We start from the raw sequence: 19,569 nt of genomic DNA, 5'->3' as shown, positions 1-19,569 counted from the left end.
ATGCTTTTTGATTGCATTATTACAACTTTTTTTCTCCATAAAATCACTCTCTTAAAAAAATGTTTAAGAATGTTACGATTTCATTCTTTATTTTTTCATAAAACCAATTTTTTGTGTATGAAATATAAACATGTCAATAGAGATCGAGGACTTTGAATATGACGAGTAAACTGAGACGTATTCCCCTGTATGGAAACAGGCGTTTCCATCACTACGTCACTAAGTGTCCAGAACAACGAGAGGCCGATTACAAGATATACATTTAGTTTATTCACTAAATCCCCATGAGATAAAAACAGTGAGATAAAAACAGTAAATGCTGGCGCTACACAGTAGTGCGTGTTGCAGAGTCATAACCAGAGCTAGGTGGAGGGATGCTAATGCTAAAGGTCGCAGCAGAGCTCGCCCCTGCTCTAACAAACCTGATCAAACCGGGTGCTGTCGTCCTTGTGCTGTTGTGGGTCTTCCTTCTCTCTTCCTCCAGGCCTGCAGCCAGCTCGGCAAGTATCTGGTCATACCTCCATCTGAACTTGCCATCAGCCAGGCAAGCCTGGCATGATGCAACCCGTGGTCACAGTAGTGTTGAGAGTGATGTAGAAAAGGCCTCCTATTTTTTCGACCTGGGGCTTCACAGCAGGAAGTTTGGTTCCAGCACTGTCCTGCCACTCTACTTCAGGTTCTGGATTGCCATGAACTTCACACTGTAGCAGTGACCAGTCCTTTGTTTCCTTAAGTGATGTGATGGATGGTTTTGGCGCCGCACCTGTGAACACAGCATAACAACTGACTATAGAGGACAATCAAAGCATTAAAACATTCATACTGGGATGTTTTTTTCATCTATTTTCTTGACTATGGGAATTACAGTGTGAGAGAAAAAACGAGGAACAAGGAGAAAAAAAAGCACTACAAGCAAACAGACAAACAAGTCTTCCTGGATGAGTCAAATTCTGAATTTTTTCATAAGGATTAACAAAAATTGATCAATGCACATTAAACACAATGTTTAGTCACTGCCATTATAAAAATTGTAAAAAGGAAGATTTTTTAAAAACCTTTTTGGATTATTTACATTTACACAAACTTAAAACTGACGTTGACGTATAAATGTCTCCACTTTTAAGTGATGTATTCATAATCATACCTCCAGCTATTTATTCTGTTTATAATGTCTAACTATTAGCATGTATTGTACTTATAATGTAGCCTAGGTACAGAATATTTGCTTTCTTAAAATTCCCGAAACTGCACTTCGTTGCCCTAGTAACGTTACCTGTAAGGTCTGTGCAATACATTTAACCTAATCTAATCTAATCTAATCTAATCTAATCTATCTATCTAATGTAATGTTTAACGTTAGTTGAACCAAGTGAGGAGGTTGTGAATCATCAGGCCTGTGGAACCAAACAGCTACCACAGATAACGTTATTAAAATCAGGACTCACCTGGGATGTTTTCATCTCTTCTGTCTTTTAAGATAGAATCTAAAATGTAAAACAAAAACATTAGTTAGTGCTTGTGAAATATGAACTCTTTTACAGACACTTAAAACTAAGTTTTATTATCATGCAGAGATATTTTAATGTTATAAAAAGAGCAGAATAATAAAAGTACTCACCAACAACAAGCTTAATGTAGAATATTTGAGGTGGCTGAAGACGAGGAAAATCACAGGTGTATTCTCCACTGTCAGACATCTTTGTATTTCTGATGATTATGGAGGCGTTGCCGTGTTTCAGTTCATCTTGAAAATGAGAGACTCGACCTTTGAACTCTTCACTCTGACCTGTAGACCTATAGTCGTTGTTGTAATGAATGCCGTCATTATACATGAACACCTCCTTCCGTCTTTCATCTTTCTGAGGAAGTGTCTTCCAGTCAAACAGCTCTGACTCAATGTTCTTGTTGCTGAGAGAACAGGGTAACATGACATCACTGTCTTCTTCCACTGTGATGTTTTCTTTTGGCTCTGAAAGATAAAATGATGCATTAATCAGAATGTTTAGATCATAGTAATTAATTAAGCAATATTACACAAGAGGGTATCATTTAATGTAAAGCTCCTCGGTACCATAGCAACATCACTGGAGTGCCAATAATATGACATTAAATCAAACCCTCTAGTGTAATATTATTATACAACTGTTACCAACTAAATAAAAGTATTGATCAAACTGTTTTTATATTGTGGCCCTGAATGGTCAAAAATAAATAAATGTCATTTAATTTGGCTGTAATTTGTAATATACTGTTGAAGTATGAGGCCTGTTGTTTTTGGGGATATTTAGCAGTTATGGTCTGTGAGATTTTGTTATTGGGTAAGACAAGTTGAGGGATAAATCCTGTCATTTTCAGCCTTATGGTCCTCATTATGATTTACTGTATTTTAAATAGGAACTGAAAGGGAAAGAATTAGGAAGTTTCCATTTTTTATGTGAGCAAAATGAAAATGAGCATAATATGGCTGCTTTAAAGCAGCCATATGATGCTCATTTTCAGGTTCATAATTGTATTTTAAGGTTGTACCAGAATAGGTTTACATGGTTTAATTTTCAAAAAACACCATATTTTAGTTGTACTGCACCGCTCTCTCTCACTGCTGCAGATCCTCTTTTCAGCTGGTCTCTGTTTTAGCTACAGAGTGAGACCTCTTTTCTTCTTCTTCTTCTGTACTATCTTTGATTGCACTTGCACATGCGCAGTAGCTCAGATGTAGATCATGTCAGCTAGCGAGCTCCATAGACAGTAAAAGAAAGGCTGTTTCTACAACTTTGGTCAGTTACAAGGCAGGATTAGCTGGGAGACTTCTAAATGAGGGCGCACATGGAAGTAGTTCTTTTGTAGATTATGGTGAACTTGTGTGTGTTGTAGCAGTGCTTTGCTATTGAGAACGAGGTAGCATGCTAGCGTTAGCATGCTAATGCTAATGCTACGAGCTAATGGTTGCGGTTAGCCTGCTCGTTTCGGCTTGTGACGTCACAAGCCGTGCCGATTTTGAACAGCTCACCCAGAGACTGAAGGCAGGACACATTCAGAAACTGTATCTCACTCTAAACAGCATGGATGGATTTTTTTTCAAAGTTTGTATGTGTGTGGAAGCACCAGAGACACAAAAGAACACCCCAAATCCCAGAAAAAGTGATTTTTTCATAATATGGGCACTTTAAGTACATATTAACAATGGAAAGCAATGCTTACCAGTGTATCTTGATTGGGAATAAAATGAATGCAAAGAAAGTGACTTTATGAACTTGACTTAAAGATTTGTATTTGTTTATTATTTATTTACTGTTGTTATGTGCTCCCCGCCCTGCTCTTTCCTCCTCTCTGTTCATCTCAGGTGTTCCTGATCTGTGATTGAGGGTGGCCCCGCCCCTGGATATTACTATACATACATGGATACTAAACAACAGTCAGGAACTTGTTTATTGTTAAGGCCATGGTCAAAATTAAAGATTTAATAATAATGTAATAACTATAACAATAACTTATTTCACCAGTAAATTGCTGTTGAACGACAAAAACAACCATCAGATGGGAAAAGGGTATTTTACAATTACTGTGAATGCACCACGAGGCTACCTGTTTTAAGTGAACTCACCGTCTGTGTTGTTTAATTCCGACAACGGCAGCTGCTGCGCTGCAGAGCAGACTGTTACATCCCGGTGTTAGAATCCTCTACAGTGAAATACAGTCACACTTTACACTGTTTAACGTTAGCTGTCAGCATTTTAACCCTGTTTAATCCAGCTGCTAGCTAAAGGTAGGCTAACGTTACCTGCTGTCATGTGTAGTGTAAAGTCAGGCACCGAAATGAGGCACCGAAATTTTCGTTCTTATTCGGTCTTGTTACTACCGTTTAGGTCGGCACGTTTCGGTACAGAACCCTACTTACCAGAGTCAATATAGTCTGCAGTAACTTCTAAATAATTTTGATAACTCACTGACGTGCAGTGATCACCGGTTGATGAGACAGAGTTTGCACTTTGGTTTCAACAACAGGTCGGCGAGTAGCACTCTTGCTTTGCCTGAGCCCACCAGCATCAATCTGAGTCACGTTAACTGTACTATGCTTAGCTCGTAGGTGGTAGCTCAAGCTTGACGTGCTTCGGTGATATTTTAATTCTGCTTTACACAATGTGCATATGGCTTTCGACTTGTCTACGAGCCGTCCGGGAGTTTGGGAAAATAAAAAGCGCCATTCAGCGTGCAGCAGTAGGATGTGTTAGGAGGAAGTATGACAGCTTGATGATAAGTAAAGGTTCGGCAAAGGGTCAAAATAGTAGCCTGTTAGGCACGACGTGAAGCAGAGTGAAGTGAAAATAAATTAATAAATGCGATTAAAAAAGATTAACGCGTTAATGCTGACAGCCCTAGTTTTTTCACTTTGTAAACCTATAACATGCACACAAAAAATATATAAAACAATAAAGGAAAGGGAAAAAGCCAAAAAGCATAATATGAGCACTTCAACTTCACATAGTTGTGTTTAGGAGGAAAATAAACACATACATATATTCACAAATTGGTCTGAAGTAGATCTTCATAATTTTTGTCAAAAAATCTCTCCGAGCCGCCATGCTACAAGTGCAAAATCTACCAAAAACTGAAAAAAAAGAAGGGAGAAACCATTTCCAGTAACACGGTGCATCTTGACTTGCATGAAGGATCTTCCACTTTTACATGATTAATAAAGTTTAATTAAATCCAGTTTAAACTCAGTTCAGCTGAACACATTAGGAGCATGATGGAGGGTTAGTAGTTGAGCTCATTTCACAGGAAAATGTTGGGGGCCACACTGCTCTAAACAGTATTTTCTGAAGAGTGGTCTGCTGTGAGTATACATATATATTATGTTGTAAATAAAAATGTCAAAAGAGTGTTTCTTAAACTGTCTGCCGTCAACTCAAAAGCCTAACAATCATGAGATAGATGTGTTTTATTATTAAATAAACTCGTATGTAAATTCAAACAACATTATTTGAATTGGCTGTTTTTGGTGTTGTCAGACTTTCAGCTATGAAGCAGACCGTTTTGCGCTGCTGCCTCCAATTTACGCCACAAATGATCAGCGTGATGTTTGAAGGAAATACGGAGGACTAACGTTTACGGTAACTGTCAACCAGTGTTGGGAACGTTACTTTAAAAAAGTAATTAGTTATAGTTACTCACTACTTGTTCCAAAAAGTAACTGAGTTAGTAACTGAATTACTCTATAATAAAAGTAACTCGTTACCAGGGAAAGTAACTATTTGCGTTACTGTTAAAAACAAAATAGATGCTATATGTAAAAGAATTTGGATTTTTTTGAGCAGTTTTTTTGTTGTGAGGCAGAAAGATCTAGCTTCTGCTGCTTGGAGGACTTTGCTCTGAGTCCTTCTTTGCTAGTGGATGACGAGCTATCATCTGTGGTGGAGGTATCGCTGGTTTTGGCCACTAGCTTTGTAGATGCGTGTGTCGTTGTGAGATGCTTCATTAAATTAGAGTTGCTTACAACGGATGTCGACAAAGTCTTCGCTCCTGGACATAATGTACACATTACATGCACGTTCTTGCCTTTGACCACAATGAATTTGAAGTAGTGCTTATATCTCCATTTTGAAAATGCCAACTTTTCATCGGATTGCTCCTGACTCGCCATCTCTGCTGCTTCATCGAATCTCTGTTCAGCTGTTGTGTGTGTGTGTGTGTGTGTGTGTGTGTGTGTGTGTGTGTGTGTGTGTGGGGCGCGTGCTGGCATGTGTGTAAAAACACTGGCTCTGATTGGCTACCATGAAACATGACTCTGCCTTAGCCAATCATAATCGCTTACCTCGTTATTAACCCACCTCCTCACTAGCTGTGAGCCAGTGGTGCATTTGGATTACACAGTTTATTCAATCAATGCATAGTAACACACCGCATTTAACGTCCAGTAACATTAACGGCATTGTAACGACAGGAAAAGTAATTAGTTAGATTATCCCGTTACTGAAAAAATAACGTTGTTATTCCAAACACTGCTGTCAACTGACAAGATAGATCGATGGCTTCAGATAGACATTGCTTTCCTGATCTCTCAGCATAAGAAGAACCATTCTACTCATTAAGACGGCAACAGAGACAATGAGTGACTCAGCTGTTTGTAAAAACTGTCATTTAATCTGTCTGTAATTTGTAATATGATGTTGAAGTAGGAGGCCTGTTGTTTTTGGGGTTGTTGGGGCAGGTCCATGTGATTTTGTATTTGGTAAGATAAGTTAAGGGATAAATCCAGTAATTTTCAGCCTGATGGTCCTCATTATGACTGATTTACTGTATTTTAAATAGGAAGTGAAATGGAAAAAATAAAAAAGCTTCGATTTTTTTATGTTTAATATTTTATCAATTCAACTCTTTCAGAGTTTACAACACACCTAATGAAACCTGATGAGTGTTTGTTTAACAGTGATGTCATTTACATACATCAGTTCTTCATGGTCCTGGTATTATACAGATTAAAATGTTTCAGTATTAAGAGACAGAAATATACATGATCAAAATGAGCCCTAAGAGAACAGGCTAAACAGAACATTAGTTAGTGCTTGGGAAGTATTATCAACTTGAAAAACAGTTACAAAGAAACTGTTTTATCTTGCAGATATATTTAAATGTTTAAAAAAAGAGCAGACATAATAAAAGTACTCACCAGCAACAAGCTCAATGTAGAATATTTGACGTGGCTGAAGATTTGGAAAATAACAGGTGTATTCTCCACTGTCAGATGTCTTTGTATTTCTGATGATTATGGAGGCGTTGCCGTGTTTCAGTTCATCTTGAAAATGAGAGACTCGACCTTTGAACTCTTCACTCTGACCATCTAGACCGTTGTTGTAATGACTGCCTCCATCATACAGGAACACCTCCTTCAGACCATCATCTTTCTGAGCAACTTTCCTCCAGTCAAAGAGTTTAAACTCAATGTTCTCCTTGGTGCTGAGAGAGCAGGGTAACATGACATCAGTCCCTCCTTCCACTGTGATGACTGCTGGCCCTGAAAGATAAAATCATGTATTAATCAATATGTTTACATGTTGAGTAATTAAGTTAAGACAGACATATGGAAGTTTTTTGTGATATCAACATACAAACTTAAAGTGCTCATATTCTGCTCATTTTCAGGTTCATAATTGTATTTAGAGGTTGTACCAGAATAGGTTTACATGGTTTAATTTAAAACACCATATATTTGTTGTACTGCACATTGCTGCAGCTCCTCTTTTCACCCTGTGTGTTGAGCTCTCTGTTTTATCTACAGAGTGAGACATCTCACTTCTGTTCCATCTTTGTTGGGAGTCGCACATGCTCAGTACCTAGGTAAGGACTACTAGCCAGTCAGAAGCAGAGTATGAGGGCGTGCAATGCTAGCAGCTAGGCGAGCATTATAACTTAACATTGTAAAGGCTGGACTACAATAGAGCTGTTTGGAGCAGTTTGAGAACAATGTTTTGACTTTGGGCTTTTTCACTTTGTAAACCTCTAATGTAAAAAAAAAGATATATAACACAATAAAGGAAAGGGGGAAAAGCCAAACAGCATAACATGAGCACTTTAAGATATAACAAAAAAATCTTGTTATTTTGGCCTTATTTTGCACATTGTATTTAGAAAATCCTTTGCACTGTCCTCCAGCCACATATTTGCCCATTTTAGTTTTTCAGGATATATTTCAGATTTTGATCCTGAGTTTATAACCTGTGGAGGTGGGCGTGGCCTGCAATCAGCTGCAGTGGAGACAGGTGTGTGGATAGAGCAGGAGAGCAGTGCCAGCTGAGTTGATTGTCTCAGCTGTTGGTTGAATTAAAGCTCTCCCTTTATATGCAGTAGGTGCTGGACCTTCAGCTGGCTGACACACACCACAGAGAGAGGACTGGACTGTTGGAGATGGTTTTGTTAGCTTTGTGAAAACATTGAGCAACGGGCCGTGAGCCTGCCAGTAGCCGGGGCATCAGAGGAGCACGGTTTGTTGTAAAGTTGTGTTAAGTGTGAGCAGTCAGAGAAAATAAATACTGTTGGCCTGTAAACTGTCTGTCTGCTGTGGTCTGAGCTGAGGGTAACCCACGGTGACAGCCAATCTTGCTACATAACCTTTATATATTTTTTTCTAATTCTTACGTTTCACATTGGTCTAGAGCATGCAATGAAAAATTAATAACATTGAACTCTCTTTTTCCCAAATAATGTTGAACATCAACTCAGTATAGGCCTTTCTCTCTCTCTGCAGATTGTGGCCTTTCAATAATGTGATTGTATGAACTTCAGAGTTGAGCTGAGTTAGAAATGTTACAGACGTGCTTTTCTCTTCTAGTAAGATTCCTACCATGACTTTCACTTCCTGGACAGAAACTAAGAACATTATTATTTTTATAAGATGACAATATGTCAATGTTGTCTTCTGCCCCTGAATGGTCAGACTAATAAATAAATGTAGGTTAACACCACTGCTCTGCAAAGAAACAGATCTAGTAAACATCCTATGAACCTGTTGGCATTACAGCTCTTATTATTGACCACATACTGTCTCCTCATCAGATACAGGAAGTATACACACTACACAGAGAGAGAGAGAGAGAGAGAGAGAGAAAAAAAACATGTAACTTCCTCTGGTTGAAATATTTAAATGTGGGGCTCTTAGCCTAATAAATACATTTTAAAATTCACCTCAAACCAGAAAGTGGAGAGCTGGCAGGAAGTAACATGGGGAGATTGGGCAGTATCCCATAATAAACACACAACTGTTTGGATCGTTTCCAGTTTCTAGAATGTGAGGATTTTTTTACATTGAGTACTTTAATTTAACTTTTTAATACTTTAACTACATTTTCCTGATGATAATTACAGACTTTTACTAAAGTAACATTTCCAATGCAGTACGTTTGTAACAGAGTATTTTTACAGTGTTACATTAGTACTTCTACTGAAGTAAAGGATCTGAATACTTCTTCCATCACTGCATTAGAGAGAGCAAGTATGAACGGGGAATGTGCATCTTCACAAAGATAAAGATTAGAACAAATGTAAAACAAAGATGTATATCGGCAGGAGGAGTAAACACGTGGGATCTTTTAGATGTGTTACACGCTACAAAGATTTTTTTTTTTAAATACAAAAAATAGGATGCTAAACAAATATAAAAGTGAGGCATGAATGGTAATGTGTATGTGAATGGGAATGTATTTGTTGTGGTTTATTTTTTTGTTTTATATCTTCTGCACGTAATATCTGTGTTAATATGTAATATGTATATAAAATACAGAAATTATTAATAACGCACTTTATAAGATTGATAAGATCCTGAGGGACCTAAGAACAAAATAAGAATCAAATAAAATGTAAAAAGTGTAGGTGTAATAAATACTATAACCTAAATGATCAGAATGGATTATAAACGAGTTAAGATGACACTGTATGAACTAAGGTGACACTTTTTTGTTGGTTTGTTTTTTACCATTTATGGTATGTGATTTTGTGTATTTATGTGATCGAAATAAACTAAAAAAACTAAACTTTTCATATTGTAATTTCTACTTCAGCTTATCGAAAAAAGAAGCTTCAGGCAGTTGGCAGCGGCTGAAGAGTTTCTCGGAAATGCTCAACAATGCCCACCTTCTCACGACAAAATGGAGACCGCGGGCACATGTGCGCACACACACACACACACACACACACACACACACACACACACACACACACACCAGAAATGACGCCACATCTAAAGTTACTAAACTATCAATATTTTTGATCTTTGCTAAATATTAGGAAACATTTTGATGTGACAGCAGCTGAGCAGCATGATTAAAATTCTGTCTCCAGACCTCTGCATGTTTACAGGTGATCAGACATTTAGATAAAATAAACAATTACATAACTCAGTGTAATGATCAGTTTAGTGTCCCAAATCCCCCATACGATCTCCTTAATTATCAACCTGATAAACCACCTGTGCTGTTTAACAGGTGGTTATAGTAATTAATGTGCGCGTGACAAGTTTGCCGCTCAAAAAGTCATTTTGTAGCAAATGTGCATTATTTACAAGAGGGCACTAATACACACAGTTGCTACAATTGACAGTGTAGCCTAAAGAAATCATGATAGACCTACTTACCTAACTGCCTAGCTGTAATAAAACCTTTTCTACATTTTCTATTGCAATTTGATTCAAACATCCTCATTTCCAACCATCCTCTTTACAGGCACTTCCAGTCATAAATGATCCATTAATAAATGAATATTTCTTTTGTAACCACGTCTCTGTCTTACTTCAGTTAGTGAACCTGTGTAGCCTTTTGTATAACTGGGGAGCTTGTTGAAGTAGAAATAAACATTTCTTGGGGTGGAAGTCCCCTGGTGGTTAGTTAAACTCAACGCGACTCCTCCTCTAGCGCCACCCGCCTGGCCACACCTGGATATTAACTTCTTGGTTTATATTGGTAAATAAAAACCCACTTTTCAACAAAAACTCATTGCCTTACTGCTTGGTTTCTGACACTGGCACACCAACGAACAGCTGTTTACTGGGTAAAAGTCCTGTGTTTTCCCCAGGACACGATCTCAGCTCCCCCGTTTAAAAGCCCTGTGTTTTAGGAGCCAAACATCCCCCCCGACCTCCTCCCTACAAGGATCTTCACACTCTTATACTGCAGCAGTCAATGTGGTGCTGACGGTCATGAATACGTGAAATACATAAAAATTATACTGCATTACTTTTCATAGCTATATGTACAAATGGTTCATTACAACAGTCTGCTGAGGTACACAGTAAAGGCCTAAAACATATCTGTTAAAAGAATGCTTTCAAGTTCAACAAACAGTTCAACAAAGTCTCATATTATTTCATTTTAAATATATAGCTCACTTGGGGCTTGGAAGTACTAGGTCCGTGTACTTTTTGGTTCATTCGATTTTCATTTCATAAACAGTACTATTAAAAAACAAAAAACGAATGGTTATTTGATTTTCGTTTTAAAATACAAAATTTGAAATTGAAATACAAGGCGTTTTTTTCCTTTTCATGGTCAAAAGGGGATGGGAGAAATTAAAAATATGCTGTGATTTTCATTTTCTATTTCATATAACAAAAATAAAATCACTCGAAAATAGAAATGAAAAAAGGGAATTTTATTTCATAATGTCACATTTATTTATCAGGGTACTAAAGTATAATCCGTTTTTCGTTTCAAACCAAAAACGGAAAAACCAAACTATGAGCTCCGTTTTCTCGTTTTTCCAATGTCCATACAAATTAAAAATGAACTGGAAAACTGCTCGTTTTTCAACTGTTGTTTTTTTTGTTATTTATGTTTCCGTTTTAACCCAAGAGCGAGAATACGGGCTCATTTTTATAATGTGCATAATCATTGAAAATCTGATGGAACACAGGTCTCGTTTATAATGTTATTTTGGTCTTACGTGTTAAGTCAAAAGTTGACTAAAACCAATGCACTCTGGACAGGAAGTAACATTAACGTGTCAAAATAAAAGTATGAGAGCTGTAATAACTGCCAGAAGAACAATGTACTTTAGCTTTTGCCTGTAGCTTGTCAGATTAAGCTACAGTTAATTATTTAGGGTTATATAAAGTATTTAATTGAGCAACATTCATTAATAGCCACAAAGGGAGTAAGAATGGATATTGTTTTAAAATAGAAATAGGATTATAATAAGTTTTAAATCACATTTTAAATAAAATCTGTATTCCCCTAGCATTATGTGTGGCATTATTGACTACTTTTACTCTAATCTACTCCAGCCAGTAAAAACAGACAGAAAATATAAGGGCTTTTTTAAATTGCTCTGCAGAATATTGTATGTGACATGGTTGACCACATTAGCTGCCAATGAACATGTCAATGTGATGAAGAACATAAATTAACAAGTTAAAGTGTACTGGAGAGTCTCTCATTCTGGTCTGGTCTCCTCAGGCCCTGCAGACTGGACCAGAGTTCATGGTGAGCATGGTAGACCTCCTCACTGCTGGGCCTGTGCCTGGATCACCCAGCTCATTAGATGTTCACTGCTCATACTAAGGCCTTGAAACAGTAGTTGGCCAATATTGGATAATAAAATATAATACATGATAGGTATTGTGGGGTTGAATTACAATAAGGACTGGTCAATGGTAAGCACTGTGGCTTCACAGCAAGAAGGTACTGGGTTGGAACCCTGGTAAGCAATATAAATATGTACTGCCATTGTATTGTTGGAGCAGCAGCAGATGGCACAGAATCATGCAAACGTTTAATGTTACAACCGAGATATATATCTCTCTCTCTCTCTCTCTCTCTCTCTCTCTCTCTCTCTCTCTCTCTCAGAACATACACTTTCACAAAGGCTGGTGCATGTTTATCATATATTGTATGGTGCTGTGGACTCAAGTGGCAAATCTGAATCAGCAAAGTGGCCTACTGTAATATTCTAGCAGTAAACCACAAGTGTGGTCCAGTCTGCAGGGCCTGAGGAGACCAGGATGAGAGAAGCAACATGGCAGCTTCCTCACTAATATGATGAGAGGTTTGCAATGTGGCCCAGTTGTATCTGCAGGAGTTCTTCATCACACTCAAATGAATGGCAGTTAAGTTGGTCAACCATGTCACATGAATATTCTGCAGAGTTGCAATAAAAATAAGCCTTTTCATTTAGTTTCTTTTAGGAAGAAACCTCGGACAGACCCAGGCTCTTGGTAGGCGTGTGTGTGTGTGTGTGTGTGTCTTTCTGTCTGTCTGTCTGCGTGTGTGTGTGTGTGTGTGTGTGTGTGTGTGTGTGTGTGTGTGTGTGTGTGTGTGTGTGTGTGTGTGTGTGCATGCACATACTTGTAAATATGCACAGGTCCTGTGTGTTTATCTTCTGTAAAACTCAATAGTGCCCTGTTGCACTACCAGGTCAAAATTTGCCCGGGAAGACCATAACTGCTATAAAATTGAATAAAACACCCAAAATTTTATGAAAGTTGTGAATATTAATTTACTTGCAAAGAGCATGAAAGGGAACAATGCATGTTATTTTCGGTTAATTTGGTTGAAAGATTGTTAGATGCCTTTTTACTGGCTGGTGTAAGATTAGAGTAACTAGTCAATAACTGCCACACATAGGCTAATAATAGATGAATGTAGATTCCATGTGATTTTAAAATTATTATTAAATAATGAAATACTTTATATAACCCTAAATAGCTAACTTTAGCCTAATCTGACAAGCTACAGGCAAACAATGTTTTTATGAAGTGCCTCGTTCTTCGATGTTTAGTTTTTGGTTTCAAACCAAAAATGGAAAAACCAAACTATGAGCTCCGTTTTCTCGTTTTTCCAATGTCCATACAAATTAAAAATTAACTGGAAAACTGCTCGTTTTTCAACTGTTGTTTTTTTGTTATTCATGTTTCTGTTTTAACCCAAGAGCGAGAATATGGGCTCATTTTTATAATGTGCATAATCGGTCCGTGTACTTGGTGGCCAACGGATTTTCGTTTTGAAAGGAAAAAAACAAAAACGAAAAACGGCCAGTTTCCCAATTACCATTAGTAAATAGGAAAACAAACAAACAACCCATTATTCGTTTTTAGTTTTGATATTAAAAAACGGAAAACGAAAAACAATCTCGTTATCCGATTTTCTTTGATGTATTTGTAGATGGAACTCGGAAATTAAAATGTGTGTATAAATCTTATTCCTTTGTCAGTACCCGATCCGTACCGCCTGTAAAATCCGTTCTGTGCACTGCCTGATCAGTTCTACGCTTGCGCGAACACCGGCAAATTTCACAGCTCTATGCACACATTGGCGTAAGGATGTTTGGACATTCCCGGTTACCGGAAGAAAACATTAGACAGTGACAGTAGACCGTTATGATGGCAAAGATGAAGTTTACAAGGTGTTTGCTGGAGTTGCCTAAAGTATCTGTTAATGATATACGGAGGGTCGTCTGGCCATCCAGTACAACACCATGTAGCAAATTAAATAAAGGCTTCAAATTTTACGTTTCGTCATTTCTTTGCAACTTTGAAGGTAATTTGCTAACGCTAGCTAGCCTGAGCTAGAAGCCTTGCTTTGGTGTTATAAGTCATGACTCCGTCCTGCTTCAGGTTAACCATGTTTTAAATAAAGTTTAAGCATGTGTATACCTCTCACTTCATGTGTTTGTACTTTTATGAAAGTATCAGGTAAAAACAGGGCTACAAATGAGATCTCTGTGAGAGACCAGCTAACTCCTAGCAAACTATTATGTAGCTCAATGCTGGACATTTCACCCCTAATTCCGGTCACTTTACTGTATTTGTATTTGTTTAGTATTTGGTTTAGAAGCCTTTATTGGTGATTTTTTACGGTACAAAGTCCTGCTACATACGTACATAGCTAGCTATATATGCTCCGCTATGTCGCGTTAGCATGCAGCTACAATAGTTAGCTATGAGTATGCTAACGTTAGATTGTAGTGGAACGAAGCAGCACTTTCTAACGTCAAAAATCGCAGACCAAACACTACACAATCGGACATGTTTCAGCAGGAATGTGACCTGGAATTGGGGAGAATTTAACAACATTGCCAGCTAAGATGACCGTTAGCATGTAGCTACTATAGTGTTTACTGCCGTTAGCATGTTGCTACTATAGTGGTATACAGCAGTGGTGGCTGGGAGAGCTGTCATCCCATCTTCAAAAGGACACTTATGTACATTTACACTTCATCGCATTAATAATAGACAGTCTATGGTTATTAGTCAAGACGAAGTATTAAAGGTAAAAACATTAACGTAAACAACACAACAACGATGTCGCTACACGGTTTTGGATCAGTGACAAGTTTCGAATGTTTGTAGCTATGACTATGACTATTGTATAATAAAGATTTAATAAAAAAAGATTTAATAAAAAAGTTGTAATGTTTGGTCGTAAAGTGTTGACACATGTTACTTATATACAGTCTATGGTTACAAATCGCACAGGGACATTGTTAGTTTTCTACTATGTAATTATGCGCATGCACAGAACGGATCTTACAGGCGGTACTGGCCAATAAATGCTATTGAAGGGCGGGTCTTGGCGTGGCGGGAGTAACTTCCGGGTCACGAAAAAAATACCAATGCAAAATTAAGGAATACGACTTATACACACGTATTTTAATTTCCGAGTTCCATCTACAAATACATCAAAGACAATCGGATAACGAGATTGTTTTTCGTTTTCCGTTTTTTAATATCAAAACTAAAAACGAATAATGGGTTGTTTTCCGTTTTTTGTTTTCCTATTTACTAATGGTAATTGGGAAACTGGCCGTTTTTCGTTTTTGTTTTTTTCCTTTCAAAACGAAAATCCGTTGGCCACCAAGTACACGGACCTTCCTGGTATTTGCTGATAATGAAGTTAAACTTGATTTTGTCTCTGTCCTTGGTAAGGGTCCGTGTACTTGGTGGCTGGAGCTGCTACCCCCGCGACCCGTTACCGGATAAGCGGAAGAAGATGGATGGATGGATAAAAAGAGGTCTTCCTGAGATAATAAGTGAAACACAAACAGGTTTTATGTCTAACCGTCACATTAGCTCTAATATAAGACTTGTTCTCGACCTGCTGGACTATTCTGATAACATCAATACTGATTCACTGATAGTATTTCTTGATTTTTATAAAGCATTTGATACGGTAGAACACTATTTTTTACTCAAAGCAATTCAAATTTTTGATTTTGGACAAAATTTTATATCTACAGTTGAAATGTTTTATAAAAATATTGACAGTTCTGTGATATTATATCCAAACACCACAAAAAGCTTTCCTGTACTGAGATCAGTTCGCCAGGGCTGCCCTATTTCACCGTTCTTGTTCCTACTGGTGGTTGAATTACTGTCATTACATATTCGACATAATCCTATTATTAAAGGTTTGTCTATTTTTGGTAAGGAAATTAGAGTTACTCAACTAGCGGATGATACGGCTCTCTTTTTGAGTGATAAACATCAGATTGAATATGCTATATCCCTAATTGACCAATTTTCAGCTGCTTCGGGTTTAACACTTAACAAATCTAAATGTGAAATTTTATGTCTGTATCAGACTGAAGAGGATAAAATGTTTAATATACCTGTTAAGAAATGTGTAAAATATTTAGGTATTCATATCTGCAAGGACCACAAGGAACGTCAACAACTAAATTTTTCGTCTAAACTGAAGAAAACTAAAACAATACTGAATTTATGGCTTCAAAGAGACATTTCTATTTTAGGAAGGATTCTTTTGACTAAAGCAGAAGGGATTTCAAGATTTGTCTACCCTGCCCTCTCTCTCAATGTCCATGATTCAACATGTAAAGATATAAATTCCATATTTACGAATTTTGTATGGAAAAACAGACACCATCATTTAAAAAAAGCGGTGCTCTCTGGCTGTAAGGTTGAAGGTGGATTTGAACTTCTGGACTTTTTGGACTTGAATTACACCTTTAAGGTGAAATGGCTGAAGGAATGTTTGAGAGCACCAGAGTCTTTATGGTACTTTATCCCCAATAACATTTTTAATAGTGTAGGAGGTCTTAAATTTGTATTGAAATGTAACTACAATATTACAAGATTGCCATTAAAACTATCCCAATTTTATCAACAAGCTCTTTTGTCATTCTCACAGCTTTTCTCCACACAAGTCTATCTTATGGAATAATGAATGCATCACTAGGGGGAACAAGTCACTCTATTTGCAAAAATGGATCAATAGACATATTATCTTTGTAAAAGATCTTTTTGATTGTAATGGTCAATTACTTAATTATGAATCTTTTCTCAGAGAGAAAGCATTCCCAATAACGTTCAAGGAATATAATTCAGTTTTCAAATCTATACCTAATGGCATATTAGAATGAATGAAAAGTTATAAAAAACAAAATGAAGTTAGTGTATTTAATTTTACTCTTTATATAAACGGTATGGATATTATGAGCAGCACTTGTACTAATAAGCACATTAGAAAATGCTCTCTACATTTAAAGAAAATAACACCTCGTGGGAAATTTTTCTGGAATTCTCATTTCACTGATGTTAACTGGCGTAGGGCATGGCTTGTTCCCTTTAGATATTATATCACAAATAAAGTTAGGGAATTACATTTGAAAATATTACATAATATATACCCTACAAACCAGTTTATCTCAAAATTCATACCTGTTGATAACTATTGTAGTTTTTGTAAAACAGAACAAGAGTCGTTAACCCATCTTTTTTATGGTTGTTCATTTTGTATTGCATTTTGGAAAAGCTTTGAAGATTATATGGTATCTAAAACAACACATACAATCACACTTGAAAGGAAACATGTTATTACTTATTTTGAAAGTAAAGATAGAAAGTTATGTAATATTGTAAATCTCTTTATTTTATTAGGTAAGTTTCATATTCATAAGGCTAAATTTTCTAGTTCAAAACCATGCTTCAAATTATTCCAGGTTGAATTTGACATGTACTTTGAGTCTCTTAAGTTGGTATCCAATAAGAAAGCTATATTAATATCTGATGTCTACTCCAATTTATTTGTTTAAATACTCCTGCTGTCTACACTATTGATTTTTGGAAGTCTGTCCTCTTTGTATTTTTATTTCCTTTTGTTTAGTTTATTATTTTCATTTTTACCTTGATATTATAGTTTGTATATATTTTTGTATTTTATTTGTATATACATTGCAATGACTGAACCTTTGTAATCTACGTTTTGAAATAAAGTTTAATAAAAAAAAAATAAAATAAAAAAAAGCTGTGTTAGCACAGACTGCCTGGTGCAGAAATGGGGGTGCTTGTATCCAATTAACTGCTAACTGTTGGTGGAGTTTGTGACTGTTAAATGCCGACCATTCTACATTACACACAAATTTATATACTCTGTGATACAGCACACCAAGCGCTAATGCTAGTAGCTAGCTATGTGTTAGCTGAACTTTACGGAACATATAATGTGTGTGCACTAAATGTAGCCTGATTCGTATGTCGTTTTTATATAATGTTGTTTTTATATATTTTAATGTGTAACCACTTGAGCCACGGTGAAACGTTGTTTCATGTATATGGTTGAAATGACAATAAAACACAGAGTTGAGTTGACTGTCTCACTGTCTGTCTGTCTGTAACTGTAGGCGTGGCTTGGGAGTAGACGCTAAAGCAGCAAAGCAAGTGCATTCTGGGATTTGGTGTCTTTCATCCACATGAGCCAAAAACACATTTTTGGCTTTTCTCGGCCTAGAAGCCACCAATTTCTAAAAAAAAATACACATTTCTACTGCATAAGTGACCCAATTTAAAGATATATTCATCTTTCCAACGGTGAAATATCCCTTTAATAAGCTGTTTAATTTAAAATGTTCAATGTGTTAACCTTTACTGCTTGCTTCGTTTCCAACCGTGGTCAGAAAACCAGGGGAGACTCGTTACCTCCAGGGCCCACGTTATAAAATGAGTGATGTCAGGGTTAAAGTCCCGTTTCTGGTGAGCAAATGAATAAACTTGGTTTTCAGTCTGGGGTTTACCTCTGACACCACACACACTGTGTACAAAACATAAACTTATTCTACCAACTCTGCTCTGGTCGCATCTACACATCTGCTTCCTCTTTCTCTGTCTCTCTTCTGCCCAATTACCACACACACACACACACACACACACACACACACACACACACACACACACACTGAGTTCTCTTAAAGGAGCTGCAGCACCATTATACAACAAATGCCTTATCGCACTGATGTGACCGAGCCTGACCCGGACCCGAACATCATTTCTAAATATCTGTCCGAACCGGCCCGGCCCGTCGGGTATCGTCGGGTTCGGGTCGGGTGTCCATCCTCCAGTCCTGCAGGTTCATTGTGAGACAAAGTGACACGGCAGAAAAGGAGCCAGAGCCCCAATCAACACCAACTTTAAAGTTCTCTGCAGATGTGTGTGGTATTGTACTTCTTTTCTAGTGAGGACCACTTTGAATTTTAGAACAAAAGAGTGAGGATATTTTTGGAGATTGAGGACATTTTCTCTTCAACTTCTTAAAAGGTCAGTTTGAGAGTTAAGACCTAGAATTGGGCTTTGTATTGTATGTGTATGTGGAAGAGTTTTGTGACTAGTGTATATATATATATATATATATATATATATATATATATATATATATATATATATGTATGTATGTATATTGAGCAAGACACTGAACCCCAAATTGCTCCCTATGGTCAGACAGCACCTTGCATGGTAGCTCACTTCATTCTTGATTCATCGTCATCGGGGTGAGAGTGTGTGTGAATGGATGAATGAATGAGGGACATATTAACTGCTTTATAAATATAATCCATTCACCAAATATTATCCTGCTGCTTGTAGTTCCTTAAAGTACTGAGCTACACATGATGGGCATAAAAAAAACATAAGACTTCACAGAACTGAAGTCTGCTGTCACGCTGTAAAAGAAAGTCAATTACTTTTTTTGCCAATGTGAAATATAATGTGACTTATTTTTTTACTTTGATATTTGTGTCATATATGTTGTTAAATTATTTGTGACAAGCATCTTCTGCTTCTTTTTATTTCTAAAGGTG

The 19,569-nt window shown here is 37.0% G+C and overlaps 3 protein-coding genes across 4 annotated transcripts in view; 2 read left to right on the top strand and 1 right to left on the bottom strand.

Annotated features, from left to right (window-relative positions):
• Positions 1–19,569, top strand: part of LOC116063564 (metabotropic glutamate receptor 7-like) — a 480,756-nt gene that overhangs the window by 164,651 nt on the left and 296,536 nt on the right. The window lies entirely within an intron of this gene.
• The window catches only part of LOC116034688, a 678,603-nt gene that overhangs the window by 531,527 nt on the left and 127,507 nt on the right, over positions 1–19,569 (top strand). The gene's annotated exons all lie outside the window — the stretch shown is intronic.
• The window catches only part of LOC116065136 (myosin light chain kinase, smooth muscle-like), a 766,302-nt gene that overhangs the window by 685,193 nt on the left and 61,540 nt on the right, over positions 1–19,569 (bottom strand). The window contains exons 9-10 of the mRNA XM_036002391.1: positions 6,668–7,006; positions 1,619–1,969 (exon numbers count right to left, since the gene is read on the bottom strand). Of these exons, the coding sequence (XP_035858284.1) occupies positions 1,619–1,969; positions 6,668–7,006 (690 nt within the window). The remainder of the gene's footprint in view (positions 1–1,618; positions 1,970–6,667; positions 7,007–19,569) is intronic.

The sequence above is a fragment of the Sander lucioperca genome, chromosome 6, assembly GCF_008315115.2.
Source record: "Sander lucioperca isolate FBNREF2018 chromosome 6, SLUC_FBN_1.2, whole genome shotgun sequence".
In the NCBI taxonomy this organism is placed as follows: Eukaryota; Metazoa; Chordata; class Actinopteri; order Perciformes; family Percidae; genus Sander; species Sander lucioperca.
This window is presented reverse-complemented; position numbering and strand designations above follow the sequence as displayed.